The sequence below is a fragment of the Nyctibius grandis genome, chromosome 12 (genome assembly GCF_013368605.1).
Source record: "Nyctibius grandis isolate bNycGra1 chromosome 12, bNycGra1.pri, whole genome shotgun sequence".
In the NCBI taxonomy this organism is placed as follows: domain Eukaryota; kingdom Metazoa; phylum Chordata; class Aves; order Nyctibiiformes; family Nyctibiidae; genus Nyctibius; species Nyctibius grandis.
This window is the reverse complement of record NC_090669.1, coordinates 3,082,734-3,104,567: the sequence shown is the minus strand read 5'-3', so window position 1 is coordinate 3,104,567 and position 21,834 is coordinate 3,082,734. Positions and strand designations below refer to the sequence as shown.

The 21,834-nt window shown below is 47.9% G+C and overlaps 1 protein-coding gene across 1 annotated transcript in view; it reads left to right on the top strand.

Moving 5' to 3' along the window:
* Positions 1-68: 68 nt before the first annotated feature.
* Positions 69-21,834, top strand: part of CFDP1 (craniofacial development protein 1) — a 65,689-nt gene continuing 43,923 nt past the window's right edge. The window contains exons 1-5 of the mRNA XM_068411323.1: positions 69-195; positions 264-369; positions 983-1,211; positions 3,033-3,151; positions 19,921-20,025. Of these exons, the coding sequence (XP_068267424.1) occupies positions 141-195; positions 264-369; positions 983-1,211; positions 3,033-3,151; positions 19,921-20,025 (614 nt within the window). The 5' untranslated portion in view covers positions 69-140. The remainder of the gene's footprint in view (positions 196-263; positions 370-982; positions 1,212-3,032; positions 3,152-19,920; positions 20,026-21,834) is intronic.

The following is a 21,834-nucleotide window of genomic DNA, read 5'->3' as shown; positions in this document are numbered from 1 at the left end:
AGGCGCGGCCACCTCCCGCCCCGTCAGGGGGCGCCCCGGCACCGGCGGCGACGCTCTGGGCAGCGGCGGGCGCGCGTGTGAGGAGGCGGCGGCGGCGGGCGTGAGGCGGCGGCGGGGCCGGGCTGGGCTGGGCCGGCAGCATGTCGGGCTCGGAGGAGTACTCCTCGGCCGAGGACGAGGACTACGTGCCCTCGGGTGAGCGGCGGCGGGCCGGGGGGTGCGGCGGTGGCGGCGGTCCCGGTGCTCACCGGCTGTGCTTGCAGGTGCGGAGTACAGCGAGGACGACGTGAGCGAGCTGGTGCGGGAGGAGGCGGCGGACAGCCCGCGGCCGCCCCGCGGCAGGAGGAGCCCCCGCCGCCCCGCCAGCAGGTAGGGCCGCGGGCGGAGCCGCCCCCGGTTCCGCACAGAGGCGGGTTCCCGGGTGGGAGAACCTGCTTTAGCTCTGCCCGGCCCGGCCGGGAGCCGCCTCCGCCGGTGCCCGTTCCGCCGGGCGCAGCGCTGAGGGGCTGAGAAATGCTGTACTTCGTTCCGGTTTAACGTCAGAGGCAGGGATCCTCAGGCTTCAAAGACACCGTGCCTGGAAGCCCTCCCCCGGAGCTAGTTATTTCTCTTTTAATAAGCCTTTTTAAGTACAAAACACTTTTTGGAGCCACATATACACAGTTTATTTAAAAGTGGTTCCTGTCCTGTCCAAGTTCTCCTCCCCTCGTGGTTCCTACAGCATCCCAGAGTCCATGATACCCTTACGGGTGCCAGTCCACGTCAGGGGGCTGCCTGCCTCACTCTCCCTGTGTCTGCTGAACAGCATCATCTCTTAATTAAGTTGCTTCACCCCAAGATTCGGGGAAACCTCCCAGGTAGAATGTGTTAGTGAGAATATGAAATACCATGTTGCTTCACCCATGCTTACAGTTCAGCTCTGGAATAGTGTTGCAGCACCTCAGTATATATATATTTTTGTTTTTTTGGTTTCTGCTTCCAGGAAGCGGAAGAAAGGAGGTCTCCTGCTAGAGCCAGATGAGAAAGAGGAAGATAAAACTCAGCAGAATGAAGAGGAGGAGGAAGAGGAAGTGAATAATGTAGAGCAGGTGGAAAGAAACAGAGAAGAAGAAGAAAAAAAGAAAGAGGATGCTCTTTGGGCCAGTTTCCTTAGCGATGTGGGACAGAAACCCAAAGCGGGGGCTGCCACGCAAGGGATGCAAGCTAAGAAGGTAACGGGGGCCTGGGCCTTCACCCGGGGAGTGTGGGAAGGGCCTGGAGCTTTAGAGCACACAGCGCTGGTTCTAGGTGGTACCTACTGTCAGTCAGAGCTGGGAAGAGGCAGGGTTTACTCCTGCCCCGTCTGCTTTGTAAGCCTGGAGCCCCACCATGGGGCAAACTGTCAGCTGCTGGTTTCCTTCTGACTGGGGAGGTCTGTGATCTGGTGGTGCTGCTTTTGGAGGTGCCTGTTAGTGTCTCTGAGTGTCCCACGGAGCCCTGTTGGCTTCTCTTCCTGGTCCTGGATTCTCCCTGTGGCACAGGAGCAGCACTATGAGCTTCGGCCTGAGTTGTGTTTGTGGGCACAGCTCTCCCCCGAGGCTCGTGCCTTTCCCAGAGCTCAAGAAAAGGGCAACTCTGCGTGTGTGAGTGGGGAAACTGAAGAGACCTGTGCTGACATCTCTGTGCCTCACCCTTCGTCCTCGTACAGTGAGGGGGTCTGACAGCTCCTGCATGTTGGGATGGGCATTTGTAACAGGAGTGAATGTAGCTTTCTCTAGTTGCCTTTATAAACCCCATTAACGTGCTCTCACTCTCAGTCTGCAGGGGTTTTCTGTAGAGGGATACTGTAAATAATAACTGTAACAAAACCAGATACATCTACTTGCCTTGCAAAACCTTTCACACTGAAGGTGGCAGAAGGGAAGAAGGTAGCAAAACTGACCCTCTGTTGCTAGAATTGACTTTTTTTTTTCCCTGAGTGGTCAGCCAAAAAAGTATTTTGTAACAAAATTCTGGGCTCTTGACCCAGTGATGCCTGGCGAGTACAGTTCTCACTGTGTGAAGCTTCTTTCTACAATTGTTGGAAAGTTGCAGAGCAAGTGTAATTGTGTAATCTTTGCTTGCAACTTTTAGAAAAGTTGTCCTTTCATCTGAACCCTCCGGCTTCTCTCCACCTCAGTTGCTAATGGCTGAACAGCTGAGATGGTTGCAGGTAGAATTAGAGAGAAGGAGAGAGGAAAAGTTCTGTGCTGAGCAATTCTGCTTTTATGGGCAGATTGTTAAAACAGGGGTGGTCTTTGCAAGTTCCTCTGTAGCCTGGAATAATTCATGGAGAGATGCAGTTCCTCTGTTCTCTTTGTGAACTTCTGATTTTGGACTTAAGTTGTCTGCTTGAAGATCTCTGCGGTGTCTGGTTGATTGAGAGCAAGAACTTTGGTTTCTGTTTTGATTATTTATAGGGCCTGAGGTTTTTTATGTATGCTGTTAAAAGCTGTAGTTGTGACTGAGTAAATTAAGAGGCATTGTTGACAAATAGCTTAATAAAGGTATTTCTCTCTCAAATTAAAGAGATGTTATTGACAAGAAGTTTCATATCTTCACTGTTCTCTATGAAGATCAGCCTTGCTTTTCCTGCTGATGGGTTGTCCTCTGTATTCTTGAGTAAAAATAAACCTATTTCTGTGTAATCCACCCTGGCAGCTTTACTGCCTGGCGGTGCTTAGTTTGGGAGAACTGAGTCTTCAGGCCTTTACTTGCTTTCTGAACCCCAGCAGTGTATTCTTGCTCCTCCCTACATTTAATTACAATTTCACATCTTGTTTTGTGTCTGTTTTGATCCTTGAGCTCCACTGAGAGCCTGGAACCAAAGTGGGGAATTTTCTTCTGGTGACAGGGGCGTTTGTTTCCTTTTTCTTGTATGTAGGTGACTTGCTTTGACCAGCCAGCCTAAATTGCAGTGCTACATGAGGTCTGCGTTGGATCCTCGGCCCATTGGAGTGATAATTTCTTGGCTCCACAAATGCATTATTTTGCTTTCTCTGTTTATTTTGTAGGCTGAAGAAGGGAAGAGTGGGAACAAGCTTCAGGAGAAACCAAAACAGTCGGAGAAGCCAAAAGATTCAGGAAAAGTGACAATCACCAAAGTGTTTGATTTTGCTGGTGAGGAAGTCAGGTAAGTTGGCAGATGTGACACATCCCCTGCGGACTCAGTGCAAACTGGGTGCTGCTCTTCTGCAGGCAGGCTAGAGGTGTGCTGTGAAGCATAGTGTATCTTCTCCTTTTTCCTTCGTGCTTTTTTTTTGATCATGAGCACAGACAGACCTCAAGGAAAATGAAGCCAAGATTTTTCTGCCTGAGCGCTGCAGAGGATCCTTATACGCAGACCTCAGTCTTTGCTCGACTTCAGAACATGCCTGTAAATTCACTTAGGCTTCCCCATCTGGACAGTGCTTAGAATGGTTGGCAAAGCTTCCTGGTGGCACTGCTGCTGTGAAGGTTGAGACGAGGAAAGAACCATGTATGACCCCACAGGGATGGCAGTAGTGCATTTTATTCCCTCAGTCTAGTCCAAGCCCTGTGCTGGGGGCAGGATATCTGCTGGCACTTTCCCTGGTGATGTGCACAATCCACTACAAAGATCTGCAGACAGTCAGAGGTGTTCTGCTGAACAGACTGATAGCTGGGTGCTTTTACCTCTGAAAGAGCTGCAATGAAGGTGATGGGCTAGGTAAAATCATCCTTTAGGCTGAGTTTGGCTTGCAGGACGCCTCTCGGGATGTGCTGCAAAAAGGGGCAGGCGTTTTATAAAAGCCTGAGACCAGAACTGAGGGGCCTGGGTGAAGCCACTTGAAACCTGAATGCACTGTGACCTGTGTGGTTATTACCGTGGTGTAACTTTTTTTTTTTTAATATGTAGCTGTAAACCTGGTTTGTCAGAGGAGAATTCCGCCTCTGTTTTGTGTGACAGCAGAGGGCAGCAGTTCCCAGCAGTAACACCCACGCTGCCTAAATCTGGAGGAGGGAGCAGAGAGCAGGGGCTTCCTCTGCCCTTGCTTTTCGTGTCAGCACTGCTGCCTGAGCTGATGGAAAAATCTGAGGAGAGCCATGAGTCATAGGAGTGACTTCCCCCTGCACGATCTAGGCTGTAGGAATACTCTTCATTCTTTGATGAAATGGCAAAGAGCAATTCTTGTGAAATGGCTGTTGCTTTTATTGGTAATATGAGTTAGAGGAGTCCGGGAAACTTTCTCTGTCCTTCAAAAAATGGCTTACTTTATGTGAACAGAACTTGTCCAAGGCTCCTAAGATGCTGAGTTTGTGCTTTTGAAATGATAAAATGGCAAAGAACTGTACCACTGCAGCTTTTCTCAGAGAGTATCCGTCATACCCTTTCTAGGAAGGAAAAGCTAAGTCTTTCCCTTGGACAGATAAAAATCTGTAGCAGAATTACAGACAGAAACTTTGTCTTCTGATGCACACTCTCCTCCTCAGCCACCAGCTTGTTTGTCCTCTATTTTCCTGGTTTTTTTTCTGGTTCAAACACGATGTCCTACCAGGTGAGAATAGCTGAAGCTGTAGGATCGCAGGGCTGTCATGCAAAAGCCGTGTTGGGTTCTGATGTATCCTCGGGTGGCATATGGCAGAACTGTGTTCCTGACGCTCTGGGCTTGCATGAAATCAGCGTGCAATCTTATTTGAAGTCTGGACATGTCCATCTGTGTGTTGTAGGCGAGTGTCTTGTCCTAACACAAGCACAGAAGTGTATCACTTAAAGGAGGGGCTTGACTGAGAGGAAACTTGCCTTGTGGCTTACTTCAGAACATGAGTCTTCCACTTGTGGAAGGGAATTTTTTTTTGTGCAGTTTTTGGTGAAGTACAGGACCCTTTAAAGTAGGGAGCTGGTAAAAATGTCTGCCTTGAAGCTTCTTGTTTACCTGTCTGTATGAAAAGAAGCCCCAGAGAATTATGATTTAAGCACAGAATTACTCGGGTGTTGGTCTGATTGTGGCATTCTAGATTTTGCGTGGTGGTTGCAGATTAGCTTTACCAGTGCTGCTCTTGCTTTTATTGGTAATATGAGTTAGAGGGGTTGGGGAAGCTTCCTCTGTCCTTCAAAAAGTGACTTGTCTTATGAGAACAGAACGTGTCCAAGGCTCCTAAGATGCTGAGTTTGTGCTTTTGACAGCAGTATCTTATCTGTAGTTTTTTGATAGCTATAGGAAGAAGTTTCCAAGTTAGATAAAGGCGTATTTTTCTGCACCAGTTGCTTTTCCAGTGTCGTTTGTACTGCTCAGTACTGACTGTTTCCCTTGGGGAACTTCAAAGGAATCGATACAAGTTTCTGCTAAATTTTGATCAAATAAGGCAGAAGCTGGAGCCTGGGCAGCAGTGAGATTGTAATTCTGCAGACCACCAAGGCTAACGTATTTTTTGTTTCCAGGAGCCGTTGTATCAACAGGTTACAGAGCCAGCAGCAGCGAGTTTGCAGCGAGGTCTGGAGGGCCGTTTTCTGCTGTTGCCAGAGTTAAAACACGCTACTTTGTTTCGCTCTTTGATAACAGAAAAATCCTTCCGTGCTTTTTGCCCCCTTAATTTTTTGTGATATTCAAAGCTGAAGCTTTTGTGTTGTTTGCTACGCCTTGCATCTCTAAATACATTACACTGTCAGCTGTGAGTAGTGTATAAGGAGTTACCACTGCTTACAGCTACTGATGCTTTCCTGTCACGGCAGTAGGTGAGGGCCAGAGGGCTGCTTTTTCTTCAGAAACCCAGGAGGTTGTCTTTGCACGACCCTAACATCTGCAAATGCTCTGAATACCAAACGCTGACTTCCTTGCCTGGGGAAGCAGCTGGCAAATTGTTGGTTACAAAGGTCAACACACGGTAGTTGTGTGTGTTTCTGGACTCAAAGAACTGAAATGAGACAGCTGTCTCTGTTGCTTTCCTTTCTAAATGGTTCGAGGCTGCTTTTGAGTGTTGCTTTTTTGAAAGCTTGAGAAGAATTTAGATCAGTATTTAGGCACTGATAGATTCAGGGCACAAATTTCGACAGTCTGCTCACTGAAGCTTTTAACAGAAGATCATTTAGTCCTGATCTCATGTTGCAGAACAATTTATTTTCTCCTGTAAGAAGATGGTATAATCTCTCTTGCATGGTTGGAGTAGCAGAAGTGTCTTGAAAGATATCTCCAGCTACAGGGCTATACTAGAATAGTGAAAGACCTTCCTTTCTAAGCTGTCAACTCCCTATAGGTTATTGTTGCACTTAATGTCCATTTTGATTAGTCTGTGTTTGTATCAGTTGCTAATGCTCAACTTTAGGTTCAGAGTACTACAAATTACCAATTACCAAATAAAAAATTAAATTTAGTGGCTTTTAATTTTATAAAATACATTATTTAGTATTACCTTGTAAAACCAAAGCCGTTGAATCCTGGAACTAGAAACAATCTTTAAGTGATTTCTGTGTTTTCCACTTATGACTTTTCTGTCTGCTTTTAATTCCTCCCTGGTGTTAAATAAGAGCAGCAGGTGACTGTCACCCAAATGGCTGTAACTGTGGGCAGTGGGAGCGATTTGCAAAGGCAGTTCAGCATCTAAATGGAAGTTCAAGTCATTTCTCACTGGCAGAGGAGATTGAGGCTCCTTTGAAGCCTCAATTTATGAACTTGCCTCACGATGCAGGACGTGTGCTTGCATTAATAGAGAATCACATCCCTGGTGCCAGGGTTTATCTGTTGCACAATGTGATTGCTGTGTGCTGAGACTTGTTTTCTCTTTAGCAGTCCAAACTAATTTGGCCCTTGGCTTTCTTTAAACTGCTGCTGTGCTCAGTGTATCAAAATGGTTCTTCTGTGCTCCTTCCATGAAAGTCAGCTTTGTGTCCGTGCAGGACTGCAGCAGAATGGAGCTCACGTACGTGGAGGTAGCCCAGCCCCACAGTATCAATCACAGCGTAACAACTTGTGAGGGAAGAGCAAGTTGGGTCACTGAATGCTAGCAGGAGTAGGTTTTAGTTTGAAATGCCTTCTGTGTACTTTCCTCTGGCTTGTGGGAGGCAAAACGAAGTTGAGAGGAGTAATGGTGTCTGGCTGAGGTGCTAGTTCAGGAATGGGAGGCCTGTGTTTGACACCCTGCTTTATTCATACATTGCAAATTCCGAGTACAGGACTCGAAGCGTGAAGCTTGGTATTTCTGCACGTATGTGCTTTGTTCACGTGGTTTAAATCCAAAGCTGTACACGCTCAGGTTATTCTGCTGGGAATGCTTTCCTGGTATCACAGAGCTGCCGTGCTGTACTGATAGTGTTGTGTTGTGCTGGCAAAACTGTGGCTTGTGCTGCTTCAGTGACCCTTGGCCACTTGCCCATGTGTGTGACCAGAGCAGCCAAGCCAAAGCAAAGCCGTAGTAGGGCTCCACTCTCCATCTGTCACTGGGGAGAGCCCTGCTCTCTTCCTGAAATCTGGCAAGGCGTTTCTGTCACGGTCCCCTTTGCTCTCCCACAAGGCTGTCTTCTCCAGGAGTGCCCGTCTGGGATCCAGAAAGAGTCCCAGCAGGCTGAACAGTGGCCTCAGACCTCTGCACTGTGGTCCCTTCCTGCCCAGTCCTCACTGGTAGGTGACAGCTAACTTCTCGGAGGCAATTGCTCCTGAGCCCTGCAGGACTTGCAGATTAGATTTTGCATTAACCCTTGAGCTTCTTTTCTCGAGCGTCTTCACTGTGCTTGCACACTCTGAACCTGTTCCTTTCAGCACTCTCATGTGTCTGGCAGGTGTTCCTGTGATGTGAGTAGCTCTTGGCTTCTTGCCACATCTGGGGCCAGAACTGTCATGCAAGCTGTGTGACCGCTGGCAGCGTGCTGGGCCTGGATCCATGTAGAAATGTTTCAGGAAGAGGTTTCAAGATCTCCTCTCTGTGTCTGCAGTGTGAGCTCCCTTCTGCTGTCTAGCTGCTGGGGTGAGCGATCGCAAAGATCCAGCTGGTACTTTCTTGTACGCTGCGTGTCTTCCTCCTGCCGAGCAGCTGACAAGTGCTGAAGGCACCATTCTTACTGGTATGTCAGAAATTGCCAGACCACAGAGCCCTGAACCTGGAGCATTTACAGCCAGGGAGCTGGGGGTTTACTGTGGACCTTGCATAACGGGTAAATGTTTGTCTAGTGAACTCTTCAGTTACTTTCGTATTTGAAGGCTGAGCAGATGGGTGAGATTTTGCTGAGTTTGACTGAAGCTCATCTTTTCAGGTTGAGCTCGGTAATCTTTATCTGCTTCTGAAGTGCCTGTTTCCTGATTAATTCAGGCTGCCTTTGAAAGTATTCTTCAGTATTTGCCTGATTAAAGCTTACTGTTGCTTTTAAAGTTGGTGCTGGCATGCCCATGTTTGGTGGGGCGGCAAGCCCTGCGCAGTGCTCTCGCTGGGAGGGCTCTCAGCGTAAATTCACAGCTGTGAAAATCACCTGACTTATGGTAGTCTTTTTTTCTTGCTCCAAGGGACAGATGATGACCCAATTCCACGGATATTCTTCGCTTTTTTAGATTCCTTTTAGATGGGTTTTAATAAGGCGTTTAGTCCAGAGGTACATACAAAGGAGCAGAAATCTCTCTGATGTGTTTGAAGTCCCTGAAGGCTTTACAGATGTAAAGAGGGAAAATCCTTAGCTTTCCTGCAGAACTTTCTGTCCATGTGTCTCAAAGCACTTCTGAAAGAAGTGTTGTTATTCCCCATTTGGGAATATGAAAGCTGAGTTATGCAGGAGCTGATGACATCCACTGATTCACCGGGGCTCCTGGATCTCATGGCTCAGGATACCCAGGGGTCCAAGCTCCCCTCGTGCGTTGCATGTACCAAATCAAACTAAGAAGGGCCAGTGCCAAACATACTGGACAAAAAGCTGCGTTATGCTCAGTATGGGACTTGCTGCTGGATATAATGAATATTTAAATGTTCATACAGTTTTGTAGAAGGAACTGGGAAAACTCATGTCAGAAAAATTTGTCTGGGCTGTCTTATGTGAGACGTGAACTCCATCTCTGGAAAAGGGCTCCTGGTCATTGGCTCTTGTAGGAGATGGGATTTGTGACTTAGAATAGCCTCTGGTCTGCTGCAACGTGACTGCTTTTATTTGTGCATCCACCGTGCTGCAAGGGAGCAAGTTGTGCTGGCTACGTGTGCTGAGCAGAGCTGAGAGGCAGCCTGTGTGCTATGTTAGGGAAGATGATGGTTCACAGTGCTGCTGTTGCATCTTAAAAGCAGAATACAAAGCTTTAAAGAGGTACATAAAGTATCTGATTAATAATCAGTTATAAACTTAAATCATTGTCATAATTACTGGGGTTTATACTGGCTGAGGTTGATATTTCATTTGCCACGGTTGAAGTGTGGGGTGAAAGAGAACCTGATCTTCATCTGTTTCTGTTTGTAAATGGTCATCATTTAGGATGTTCCTAGAAAAAAACCCTCATTCTGTGTTGCTGCTTCACAGGTTTCCAGCCTGGCTTAAGGAATCAAGAAAAAAAGATTATTCAGAGGAGATTGTTCTTCAGTTGGAACTTAAGGACCTTAAGCTGGACCTTAAGTTGGATTAGTGGGTTTTGGTGGTGAAATTCATGACCTTTTTGAGCAGGCGGAGCAAAGGTGAAGTGAGGTGGCTGAGGGCAGGCTCGTGGCAGGAGGCTGGCCTGTGCTAATAAAAGCCCTTTCTCAGGCAATAGCGCGGATCTCCTCTGTACAAGAATGCCATTGCCAGTGGGAATTGTGCAGGCAAGGCTACAGGCCGTGTCCAAAGTGGTTTGGGTTTTTTTTTTGTCCCATAGAGTCCTCAAGGTCAACATAGCCTTTAACTTAGGCCTGGTTGGATGGGGTGGTGAGGTCTGAGCCCAGGCTGTGTTGTTAGCTGCGCTGCTGGACTCTTCATCTTGGTGAGCTGCTCCGGAGAGCTGTGCAGAGCTGGTTAGGGACTGATGTATTCCCTCACGGCGAGAAGTGCTGACCTGTGCGCAGCAGGGCTGAGGCTGTAATTCAGTTCTGTGCAGTTGTACAGTGCTGCGTCTTGGGGTTTGCTTGATGCTGCTTCTCATTACTGAAATACTGGCTTTCTTTTTTTTTTTTAATCTTAGCTCATCTGTGTGCTTGTTGAATAGAGGAATAGCACCTATGTCCTAGACTGCTCGCTATTTCTAACCCCACATCTGCTGTCCTCTTCCAGACCTTCAGCCCCTTGATCCTGACCCTTTTCAGGAGAGAGCAGGTGGGAATGGCTGCAGGAGAAGCAGATCAGACATCTGAGAGCAGCTCGAGCTTTCCAAAGTCCTTGTTCAGCCTCTGATTTCTTTCTCAATGGCTGTGATGTCCTCTTTGCTCCTTACGTGATAACTGAGACCAATGAAATGTGACAAAGTTGGGAAGCAAAGGGAGTGTAAGCCAAGGAGTTTGGGAGACTACCTCCTATTTTATTTTATTGCTTTGAAAACAGTTAAGGCAGCTGTCTGAGCAATAGCTGCTGCTTCTGCTTCCTCCTGGCAAGCACTAAGCAGGAGCGGGGAGAATGCTGAGGCTGATAGAGTTAATATATTTCAAGGGGAAGGGGAAAACGAGCAGGGATTTCACTCCCACAAGTCTCAGGATTTAGAGCTGGCACAGAGGACAATGTTAAAAGTGTGTAATTGTCCACCTGTGTTCTCGCTCCCCAGTCAGGTGTGTTGGCTAATTAGCACTGAGAGAACATGTAACACCATTAACTCTCTCCTTACCTTGTGATGCTTTTCAGGAAACTCAGCAGATGCATAATAGCACGGGGTTGGCAGCATGCTCACACCTCTTGCTGGGTGTGAATCTTGGTCATTTGTTCTGTGCTCATGGGGTTTGGTGCAATGCTGAGTGAAGGACAGTTCCTTTTAAATCAGGAGAAAGGTCAGCAGTTTGGATGTGCATCTCTTATTGATGTTGTAGGTAGTGTGGTGCACATCAGCACGAGGCTGATATGTGACATGTTCCATATGTGCTTTTTTTGCAAAAGCCTTTGCTGTATTGCTTTTACGTGTGAGTGAGAAGGCAGGTGAGCATTGCCAGAACCTGTGTCCTGAAGCCTTCTGTTTGGGAAGCCCTGCCTTTTTTCCAGGTGGCTAGCAAGTGGTACACAGCTTCCATCAGATGAGGTAGGTGGGTGTTGTCAGATGAGATATGGAAGGCAATGAACTGAATTAATAGGGGCAGAGGAAGAAACCGCTTGTTCTGTTCTGGTGTGCTTTTTGCAATGGCATCGACTACAGTACCAAGGAAGTGTTAGGAGAAGTAAGACAAATGAATTTCAGTAGCACCTTGAAAAGCCACTCCAAAGCCCAGCCTCTCTGAGGACTTGTTTCGTATTGATGCCCAGTGATGCTAGATATTCATAGGGTTTCATCCTCAGTTCTCCTCGGCTAAGGTGTTCTAGAGAAATGCATTCTAGCCACTGCCTCTTCCTCAATGAGGCTTGCACGGTACAAAAGCCTTGGCTTTTCAGATTTTTCCAGAAATTTAATCTGAGCAGTAGGAGCCTGAGGATGATGCCTTGGGACCGTAAGACAACTCCAACCACCCAGAATTACATGGAATATCCATGTGAGTGTGCTTTAGAGGCGGCAGTCTAAAAAGTGACTGGTTGCTTTTCTACAAACCAGCACCAAAATGCTGATCTTGGCATACTGGAGTGTAGGCAGCAGCCTGTTCCTGTCCTTACACTGTTGTTATTTGTGGAGGTCAGAGCATGTCTTGGTTATCCACAGTTTATACTGGCTTTTTCCAATTTAAAAAACAGCTATTGATTTTTTTTCTCCAGAAGCCAGTAAGTGAAAATATGTTACCTTTCAAAAGATGCTTAAGAATGAAAGGGTCTCGGGGCGTGTTTTGATAACCTTTCCTCTGTGTGCATCCATTCCCTGATGCTTCAGAATTTCCTCGGGGAATCCTAATGTTGTACGATGCTGATGGGCACGACAGTGGCGCAGAGATGAGGTCATTAAGTGTGAGCAGGAGCTACGTTGTGTGGCTGGTTCACTCCCTAGGCATTTGCCTTTCTCAAAGGCAGCTGCAGAAATTAAAACTTCATAAACAGGGTGACAAACCTAGCCAGAACTCTAAGCCAGAGCACTTGCTTCTAAAGTAAATCATGTTACGGCTTGCTTAATGTGCTTGAGAAGGGGAATAGCCTTAGTGAACAGCTCCTGTTTGGGACTTTCATTAGTAGATGTGCAGATGAGGCTTCTGCTTAGATGGGGAAGCTGAAGCACAGAGGGGCTGTGACTTGCAAAGTGCTACACTGTAGTGCCAGCTTTTTCCAGGGCGTTATCTGGCATTCACGGACGCGCTGACTCCAGTTATCTTCATTTACATGACCACGCTTTTGAAAATCCCAAAGTGACTGAGCAGATGTCCACCTGAAAGTCCTCTTATGCTTCTAATAGGGCTTGATGCTTTTAAGGAAATAATTGACATGTGCTGGTTTCATTTGTGCATTTTTGCTGGTAATCAGTGTGATGAAAAAGAAGGCTCAGCTGGGATCTCCAAAGGTGGGAGGAGTCTCCAAGCATCTCTGAAATGATGGCTTGACCTCCAGATTAACTTGGGCATTTCTAGGGCTTTCAAACCTGTGGTATCTGGGCGCTGCCTCAGCTTTGGGAATTGGATGACCAATTGCATTCTCCCATTTTCAGGTTCTTCCAAGTGATTTCTGCCTGTGTTGTGTGTAGTTAGGGTGGAAATGCTTAAGTAAAAATCCCACCCTTCCCCAGCAGGTAAGGGGGGAGACACTGTTTCTGTACCTGGCTCTCAGACAATTTCCTGACTCTTAAAAATCTGGAAACAGAAGGTGCTTAGTGACCTATTCTGGACTCACAGGGGCTCTCTTGCTATTAGTAAGGGGATCTTTTGTCTCTCTGTTCATGCCTTCATCTCAGGGGCCTCAGATCCAGTCCCAGCATTTTGCTGCTTGCCGTGTTTCCCTTGCTTCCAAGCTGCTGCCTCATTCCTGACAGCTCCAGGCTCAGGAAGGGGCTTTTGATGTCTGGTGAGATGCTGGCAGAGCCTGCTTTGCAGCCCTTGGGCCTGGGGTTTTCCCTGCTGAAAAGTGCAGCTTGTGAGATGGGTTTTTTTTTTTTGGTAACTAAGAGATTCTGAAGCAGGAGCGTTTGTTAGCCTGAAGGGAAGGCAAAGCTGTTCGCTGCCTTACTATCTCATTAACACATTACAAACCGAGTCAAGCTTAGTCTGGCCTTTTCCCCATGGGGATGCTTCTGCTTTGTAGTGTGTGGTGGCTCCTGTTGTGATCTGGGTAACCTTTGTGTCTAGTGTTCATCGCTGTAAGTGAATTTTGAACCCCTGGCTCTTGAGACCTACGATACTCCTTCCCTCAGCAAGAGAAGACATCCATAATGCAAATATTGCACTGCTTTGCAGGAGTTGTGGGATTGCAGGGGTCTGTCTTGCTTTTGGTATACTTGGAAGTCGTGGTTAACAGGATCAGAGGACTGTGACTCTCACATGTACAGCAGCTGCATCTGTTCATCTGGATTGCTCAACTCGGAGGTGTGTAACGTAATTTGAAGTTAATCCTTTTGGGAGCTACAAACGAAAATGATGGGATGCCTCACAGACTGAAACGCAAACTGCATGTTGGGATTTTGGGCTGGCCAAGGGAATTGTTATCCAAAGAAACAAGCAGAGACCTGATACTTGGAGATGCTTAAAACTAGGGTGGATAAAGCTCCAGTCAACAGGGAGGTGAAGCCTTGTGCCCTGGCTGTGAGTCAGCTGCTCCAGAGAGCCGTGTTTGACGTGCTCTACCTATTGCAAGCCCCAGTGGGAGCTTGGTAACTGGAGTGTTACTTCCCTTTGGATTTAGAGAGGCTCTTATGGAAGTAGCAAGCAGAAGCCCAAAAGGGGCCTGACAGCTTGGTCAGCATCGGGTGGCAGCACTGTCCTTACATTTTCTTTACATCTGTCACAGAGTTGTTGTCATACAGGAGATGATGGAAAACTGCTTGTTTCCTTCAAGGCTTACAAGATCAGGATGTGGATGTCAAAAAGCACTTTTTGTGCATTATTGATGTTAAAATACCATTCATCTCTGCTTGTTTTCAGATGATTTGGTTTGAGATGCAGCCTGGGCTGACTGCTTGGATAGCAGCACACACCTGCTGCGAGGAGCAGCACCAGGCAGGCAGCTTGGCCCTCGCCTGACTCCAGGAGGGCTCTGATCAGATTTGTTTCTTTTTAAAACAAGCCAGCAGCTTCTGTGCAGAGAGGCAGCCCACAAAATTATCAGTCACTCCAGCCTGGTCTTGTCTGTGTTGCTTCAGGGAATAGGCTCAGTTTCCCAAGGAACAGCTTCTCCCACCTGGTTTGAAGAGCAAGGTTTGGAGAATGTTGTTTTTTTTCTGAAAGGGAGAAAACTAATGTTTTACTTTGAAATTAGAAAAGTGATGGGGACCTATACATTTTAGCTCTGTTTGCTTTACACTGGGTAATCCAGCATAAAACAAATACATACCCAGTGTGCAGGCAGATGTGGCCTGGAAGTTCAGTTGTGCGAGGACTTAATTCTCTCCTGGAAGGTGCTGAGCATGTGCACCCCAGCAGCTTCAGGATCTCTCAGGCTGGAGCACTGCCGCTCGTGCAGTGCATCTGTCTGTGGAAGGCACCAGGACATGGCAGCTCAAGCACAAGAGTCCACCAAAAAAATATTCAGACAAAATATTCCTCTTGGCTCACAAGGGATTAGTTTTTTTACAGACCCCTGTAGATGAGCATTACTTGCTTCTCAAGTGATCATTCCAGAAGGCTGGAGGTCTACTTAATGAGGCTAGACACAGATGGGGAATATTGAAAAAGGATAATTAGCCTCATTTTTCCCCCCTGCTTGGTCTGTGATTCCCCAGAGCTAACAACATTAAGATCGTGTGGAAAGTTTTATAATTGTGTTGGGTCTAAACTGGGACAGGTTTCCCAAGTGAGGACTGTGTGTCCTGAGTACGAGTGGTAAAGAGCTGGCATTTTCCAGAGGTTCCACTCTTGCACTCCCTTTCTCAGCATGGAGGTCAGGGGAGATGGTATCTTTGTGTCGTTGCAATTAGGGATCCTAACTATCTTCTCAACTCTGAGTCCCCTTGTACCCAATACCAACATGTGCTTTGTCAGCCCGATGTGCACCAGGCATTTTGATGAGGAGAATGCAGTTGTGTTGAGTCACCTGGGGGTAAGTTGGAAGGATTTTGGCACTTGGGGTGCATAAGGTTGCTATTACACAACGGACTATGGACAGAAGCCTGCAAGCCTTCTTGATGTGGCTGTTTGTCTTTCCCAGCTTTCCCTGTCCTGCCTCTGAGACCCTGCCTCCTTTTCCCTTCCTTGCAAGGAAGTGGCTCTGCTGATGTGCTTCTGTAAGGGCTTGCAGGGCACCTTGCTGCTCGCTGCTGAGCTGGGCACTTTCCTGCCACACCCTTGGCATCCCTTATGCTAGTTCTGTTTCACGCAAACAGGACTGGATTCAGCTGTGCTGGAGTAGAGGCACCTGAGCACTGCGCTGGGGTGAGTCCTGCGGTGTGGGTGTTGTGCTGTGCCACGGTAGCATGAGTGGGATGATGTGCTGGATTGGGACCCTCCTCTTCACACCTGGGAGCTCTGTACCTGGTGTAAAGATCAGGACTCAGGAGAAAAACTGATGTATTAGACTTATTCCGTCACTGAACTGAAGCATGAATATTTGGTTTTAAGCCCCTTTTGCAGATTAGCTGGAGCTGTGTGATGCAGTGCTTATTTTAGCCTGTGTTCCTCCTTCCTTTTAGCTGCTTATGTGGCTAAGGGGACTGCTGGGAGCAGATCAAACACTTCTTAAATTAGGATGCTACAGTTCAGTAGTGTGAGTGCTCTGTGGAAAAACTTCTGGGACAGTTCATGACAGCATGTGGGTTGTCTTCATGTGGTTTGGTGCCCAGCATACAGAACTGGGGCCTCTTCCACGCACGTAGGTTGCAGTGTTTCAGTTGGTAAATGGTAAAGGGAAGGATGAGAAGTTCTTCGGTGGAAGATGGAGGTGATGTACCCACAGCTGGGCACCAAAACAGCAGGCTGGGTGTGTATGGGTATGCTTAAATGCTTGGGTACCACTTTGAGCTTGGTTCAGAGATGAGGAGTTGTAAGGAGGACACCTGTGAGTATTAGAGGAACTTAGTGATCTAGTTTCTAGCATGTTTTCCTTATAATAACTTCATAATATGGAAGACCTTTCTATTTTACAGTTGCACGGCACCTCGTACAGTAGCATCATCTGTGCTACCAGGCTCCAGCACGGTCCAAAAAATTAATAACTGCTCTGTGTTTTGGAAGTAGTCTTGCTCAATTTAATAGCATGGAAAAGTGATGAGGGTGAGTGGTTTTGTGTGCGAATTACAGGGTCTGCGAGTGGGCGAGACACTAGCTACTTGTTTTATTGCTGACAATATACTTATTTTCATGTTTATTCCTGGATTACAGTGTGTGAATAGCATCCCAGTAAACAGTCAGGCAAATAGTTATTTATCAAGCATTTAAAAGTGAAAGGTCTTGTAATTTTCCTTAGTAATGACTGTGATTTCTTCCAGCTGGATTAATGGCTCCCATTTCTCCCCGTGAAGAACAAGAAGTGTTTTGGTTTCTACATGGAGAGTTATTGTCTCCCATAATAATGCAGACCAGAGGATTTTTTTTCCTTCCTGGCCTGGGATCTGGGAAAGGTTGAAATGTGCATAACCTGAATTAATACCTCGTAATGCCCTTCAATGTTGTTTTCTTTTTGTCATTCCTCTTGGAGTGGTGCAGGAGTTGCTGCTGGCATCAGCCCAGCAGCAGCCTGCCTCAGAGCTGCTTTTGTTTCAGTTTATGAAGCAATCAGTGAGTCTTGTGATGGAATCGCCTTGGAAGGTCACTTTTAATTACGTTTCTGATGCACTCCTCTGTCCCCAGCTGGGCAGTCCTGGTGGAACAGGTTGCCCGCAGCTTGGCGGCTCTGTTGCCACAGCAGACGACTTCAAAAGTATACTCTAGAGCAGCTGCTGGCAGGCCAAAGGGGGCAAAAAAAAAGGGAATAGTGTTTTATTCTGTGCCCAGCCATTGCTGCTGGGACCCTGGGGTGGTGGAGAATGCAAGTATCAAAGCCTAAGTAGTCCCTTGGTAGTAACCTGTCTCGTGCCTCTGGATAGCAAAGTGACTTCTTTGCTGCTGAAGTGACTGTCATTGGAGGGCTGTGCCAGACCCTCCCTGCACATCATGCTGAGGGGCCACAGCACGTAGAGGTTTCTCCTTTCTCACCCTTTCTGGGACTGACCATCTTCCTGCTCCGAGAGCTATGGCTTGTAGCGCTGGTCCAAGCCACAGCGTGCTAACTCAGTCAGACTGCAGGCTGGCAAATCCCTGGAGCCGTTTTTCATGTACATCTTAGCTTCGTGCCTTCCTCTGCCTCAACTGATGCGATGGACATCATTCAGTCTTGCTTCTGGGTTGGAGAAGACTGAAGGCATCATGAGGTTAAGACCAAGGGGCCCTGTGTTTAGATCCTGGCTCTACCACAGGCTTTGAAGACCTGCTCCCCGTCGTGCGTGTCCAGATCTTGTAAGCATTTAATTGCTGGATTCCTGTAGGTTTATGGGAGCTGAACTGAGCTGTCATCTCGTAGCGCAACAAGCAGAGTTAACGGCAAGGCGTGCTTTCTGTGACCTCTGCTTCCTTTCCCAACCCCTGCCTCCTCTTGGTCCTACATTCTTCAAGTCCCAGAAACGTGCAGGGTTTAACAGTTGGGATCTAACCCAGGAGCAGGTCCTGTGGCTATGTCGAGGCCAGCACGCAGGTTTTTTTTTTTTTCCCAGAGCATGTGGTTACTGTGCTATGCCTCTGAAATTCCTGCATGCTCGAGGTTGCCTGTTGTTTCTCACGGTGGCTTGTGTGCTTCCTGCACCCTGGGGGTGGACCCTGATGGCACGAGAGTGCAGGGGGGTGACAGGAGGAGGGGGACCGTGCCGGGAGCCAGCGCTGCAGAGCACATGAGAAACGGGCGGAGCCGGCTCTTTGGATGCTGCGTTTGAGAATGGACTGTGTGATTGTGTTAGTCTGAACCTGGTGCTCGTGGCTTGCAGGGGCTCTGCGAGGAGTTCTGGCTAACTGCTGCACGAAGACACCGAGTTTATTCTGTCAAAGGAAATTCATGGATGTAGAGTAACCTTTGCCGTATGGCTGCTGCATGATGTGACCGTCCCTGCTAAGGGCTGTGACCGGGTGGTGTGTTTGGGATGCCCTAAATTGTGACAATGCTGTAGTAAGGCTTTTGTTTCTTCCTGAACTGCTTTTCCCCTTTTCCCACCCCACTCCTTTCCAATCTCATCAGCAAACACTTCTAAATATTCATAACATGGGATTTGTCTGTATCCGCATGACTGCCGCCGGTCTGAAAGGCATGTGACGGTGCAGGGGGGCAAGCGGGGTTAATCTCCTCCTGCCCTGGCAGAACACGGCTGAGCAGGAGGTGTACAGCACAAGAGTTTATTCTCATTTCTGAACATGCCTTTTCCACTGGATGTGCAGCCTGAGGAGAAGGAGGAAGAACAGTTTCTCTTCCCTAACTGCTTCTTCAGATGCTGATTCACTGTCAGGATGGGGATGTGTGTGCCCTGGTCCTGTGCAAGTGGGATTTCAGGGCATCGATGCCTCCAGGCTTAACAAATAACTCCCCAGCGCTTTCCTCGCCACCAGCCCAGCAGTAACGCGGCTGGGTTTGCAGGTCCTCAGATTTCTCCATGTCCATCAGCCAGTTTCTACATGGAAGTTGCAGGGACAGGTTGGTGGGTAGAAGGCAAAGCAGCGATTAAGCTTGACTTGTAACCAGGGCAGATCCTCTGACCGACAAGGCTTTCAGCCTCTCATCGGCACACACTGTAGACCAGGGACAAGCCTGCCCACCCTTGCTGGCAGCAGATGCAACCAGAAGCCCAGACTGCAGCAGGGTGGGATGGAGAAAGGTGCCTTCTGGGCTGGCCGAGCCATGGGTCAGGCTGCCTCTGTGCCCACAGAGCTGCAGGGCCCCGGAGAGGCTCACAGGCTTGTGCTCCAAGGGAGCAAAATTATCGGCTTGGCAAACTGGGGCAGCCTCATTAAGAGCTACCGAGAGCGTGAAAAGCGTGTTGCTGGAGGCAGGTCATTGGAAATGAGGGGGCTAAAGTAGCTGGGATTTCCTAACAATTAATTATTGAGTGGTTTTCTAGAGATTCTTTCTCATGTTTGTAATTCATTCCCTGCTGTAGATGCCGTATTGATTTATAATTTTTTTTGAAGTTCAATATTTTGCGCCCTCAGGGCCTCCAACAAAAATTAACTAGAAAATGAGAGTAAATTTCTGCGTTCTGCCTCGTCAGAGCTTTCTCTCCCATTCCCCATCCCTGGAGCCAGTTTCCGTGCTGCGGTTTGGGTTGCAGATGTTGCCAAGCCCGTGTGCCGTGGGCTGCGAGACGTGGGTGGCAGAACAGCTGTGGCAGAGGAGCTGCCTCACTGACCAACAAATGAGGAAATCAAGAGCCCAATTAAGAGCCCGGAGCTGCCCCCAGTGACCTGAGCAGAGCATTCAGTAGTTGCTAGTGAGACAGGCCTGTTTGAATGAATAAGCATTCCTGTTTGCTTGAAGAAAAAAAAAAAGATCCCCTCCTCCCCCAGCTCTAATTAGCTACTCTTTTCCTTTTTTCTGCTATGAATGTAGAGGGTTTGTCACTGGAATGAAATCTTAACAAGATGCATATTCTTCAGCTTGCGGCTGATGGAGGTGATCTCTGTGCAGGTGGTGTGGGGGCTCCTGTACCTGCTTTCTGTGTTTCCTTGCTGGATTGTTGGTTTTGCTGTTGCTAGTACAGCTCTTCCTTACACTCTGGTTTGTCTCTTTTCCTCCAACAGGGTGACTAAAGAAGTGGACTCGACCTCAAAAGAAGCGAAATCTTTTCTGAAGCAGCAAGAGAAATGGCAGTCAGCAGCTCCAGCTTCCCTCCCGACAGTCTCTGGGTGAGTATGTGGTTTCTCTGCCCAGGTATGGACCCTTAGTGAGAACGACGGCACTCGAGGCGATCATGTTTAAGCTAATGGGTATTTGTTTTCTGCAGGGTTTCAGTGGGAGCAAAACTAGGCCTGGAAGGTGTGATGATTTGGGTGGGAGGGAAGCAGGGGAAGCAACGAGTGACTCACTTTGTAGGATCAGGCTCCAATTTTGCAATCCTCATAAATCATTCATCCTAGTAAGGAAATATTGTTTTGAATGTCTTGAGCAGCCTGATGAAACTGCAGGTAGCCAAGGAACATGCCTGAGATTGCCTGCGGTTCCTTTGAAAGGTGCTTCTCGGGACCGTAAAAAGCCGTGACAGGCTGGGCTGTGGCTGCTTATAAACTTTGGGGGAACATTTGAATGAGAGATGCTTTTGCCTCTTTGTTCTCTAGTATCATTTCGATGTGGATTTGTCACTTTCTGTTCGAGCTGTAACACCTAATTCTGAGATTATCATAATGCTTGTCAAAGATACAAGGAGGTCAGGTCCCCTGTGCATCTGACGTGCCACTCTGTGTAGTTCTGATGAGCTTGGGAGACCACCTGCTTCTCAGGAACAGAGGAGATGCTTCTGTGTCCCAGCTATGATTTTTATTTAAGTCAATCATTTGCATTTATATTTGAAAGACATGAGCTGTGTACGATTTGGTCACATAGAAACAACACCCATCAAATAAATGCGTGGTCCTTCCCATCTGCTGAAGAGCAATTCTCCAGTGCGAGTTCAGGCTGCCTTGCCTGAGATAGCTGGAAAAATGAGTGACAATCCAGCTGCAGCAACTGAATACAGCCTAAGTGTTGCATAGCTTGTAGTTAGATCAGGGTAGTGAAAGCATAGTATGTGTGTGTGACTCTTGACAGCTGCTGTTCCCTCAGATGAATGAATGCATAGATGAGCGTAGTCTTGTTGCTGTTGTTCGTGCTGCACAAGGGTTCATCCCTGCAGAGCTCATTAATTGTAACCTAAGTGTTGTGTATGGGGTTTTGTGCTGGAAAAACTTGCCTGGAGTTGGACTGGCATTCTTTGTTCGGTCTGGGCAGCCACAGAGGCGGTTCGGGTGGCAGCTGAAGCTAGGGCAGCTCCTTACTGTGCACACTGCTGGTGGTCCCATGGCTTCAAAGCTGCCTTCTGGTTCCCCCAGCAAATGCCCTGCTGCTCTGAGCGCAGGCAGGTTTGGTAGCCTGCTGGGAAGGCCCCACGGGCTGCTCACCGTCCTGCTCTGCTGAGATCTGTGTTTCCTCCTGTATCTTACTGGCCCAGGGGAGGAGGTGGGTGGCCAGTGGGCCTGCACAGCCTAGTCCTTGTCAAGGTGCACGGCTCCTTGTGCTGGAGCTCTGATCGCTCGGGAGAAATAGCCAGAGCCCAGTTTGAGTTAACGCTCAAGATAACTGAAGTGAAGAATCTACATCAGTTATGGAAAAAATGGGATAAAAATCAATATAAGAAGTAACAAGTTCAAACACTCCTTTAACTTTCCTCCAGTGTGATTATTTGGGAAGCAGCTTAATTAGGCCGTTGTTCAGCTTGCTGATGTGTGATGTCCTACTGACAGTTGCTTGCCCAGAATAAGAGGTGGCCTGGCCGCGGGGAAGGGAGGGGAAAAATACCCTGGGCGTGTGTGTCCTGCCTTCAGAGCAGCAAACCCTGATGCAGTGCAGCCCCGTTGCCTTCCCTTTCGCAACCTGCTGCGGAACATCCTGGTTTTGTGCAGTGATACCACTGCAGAGGTGTATGTGTGGAACAGCCCAGCACTCTTGAGGGTTTAGCAGGA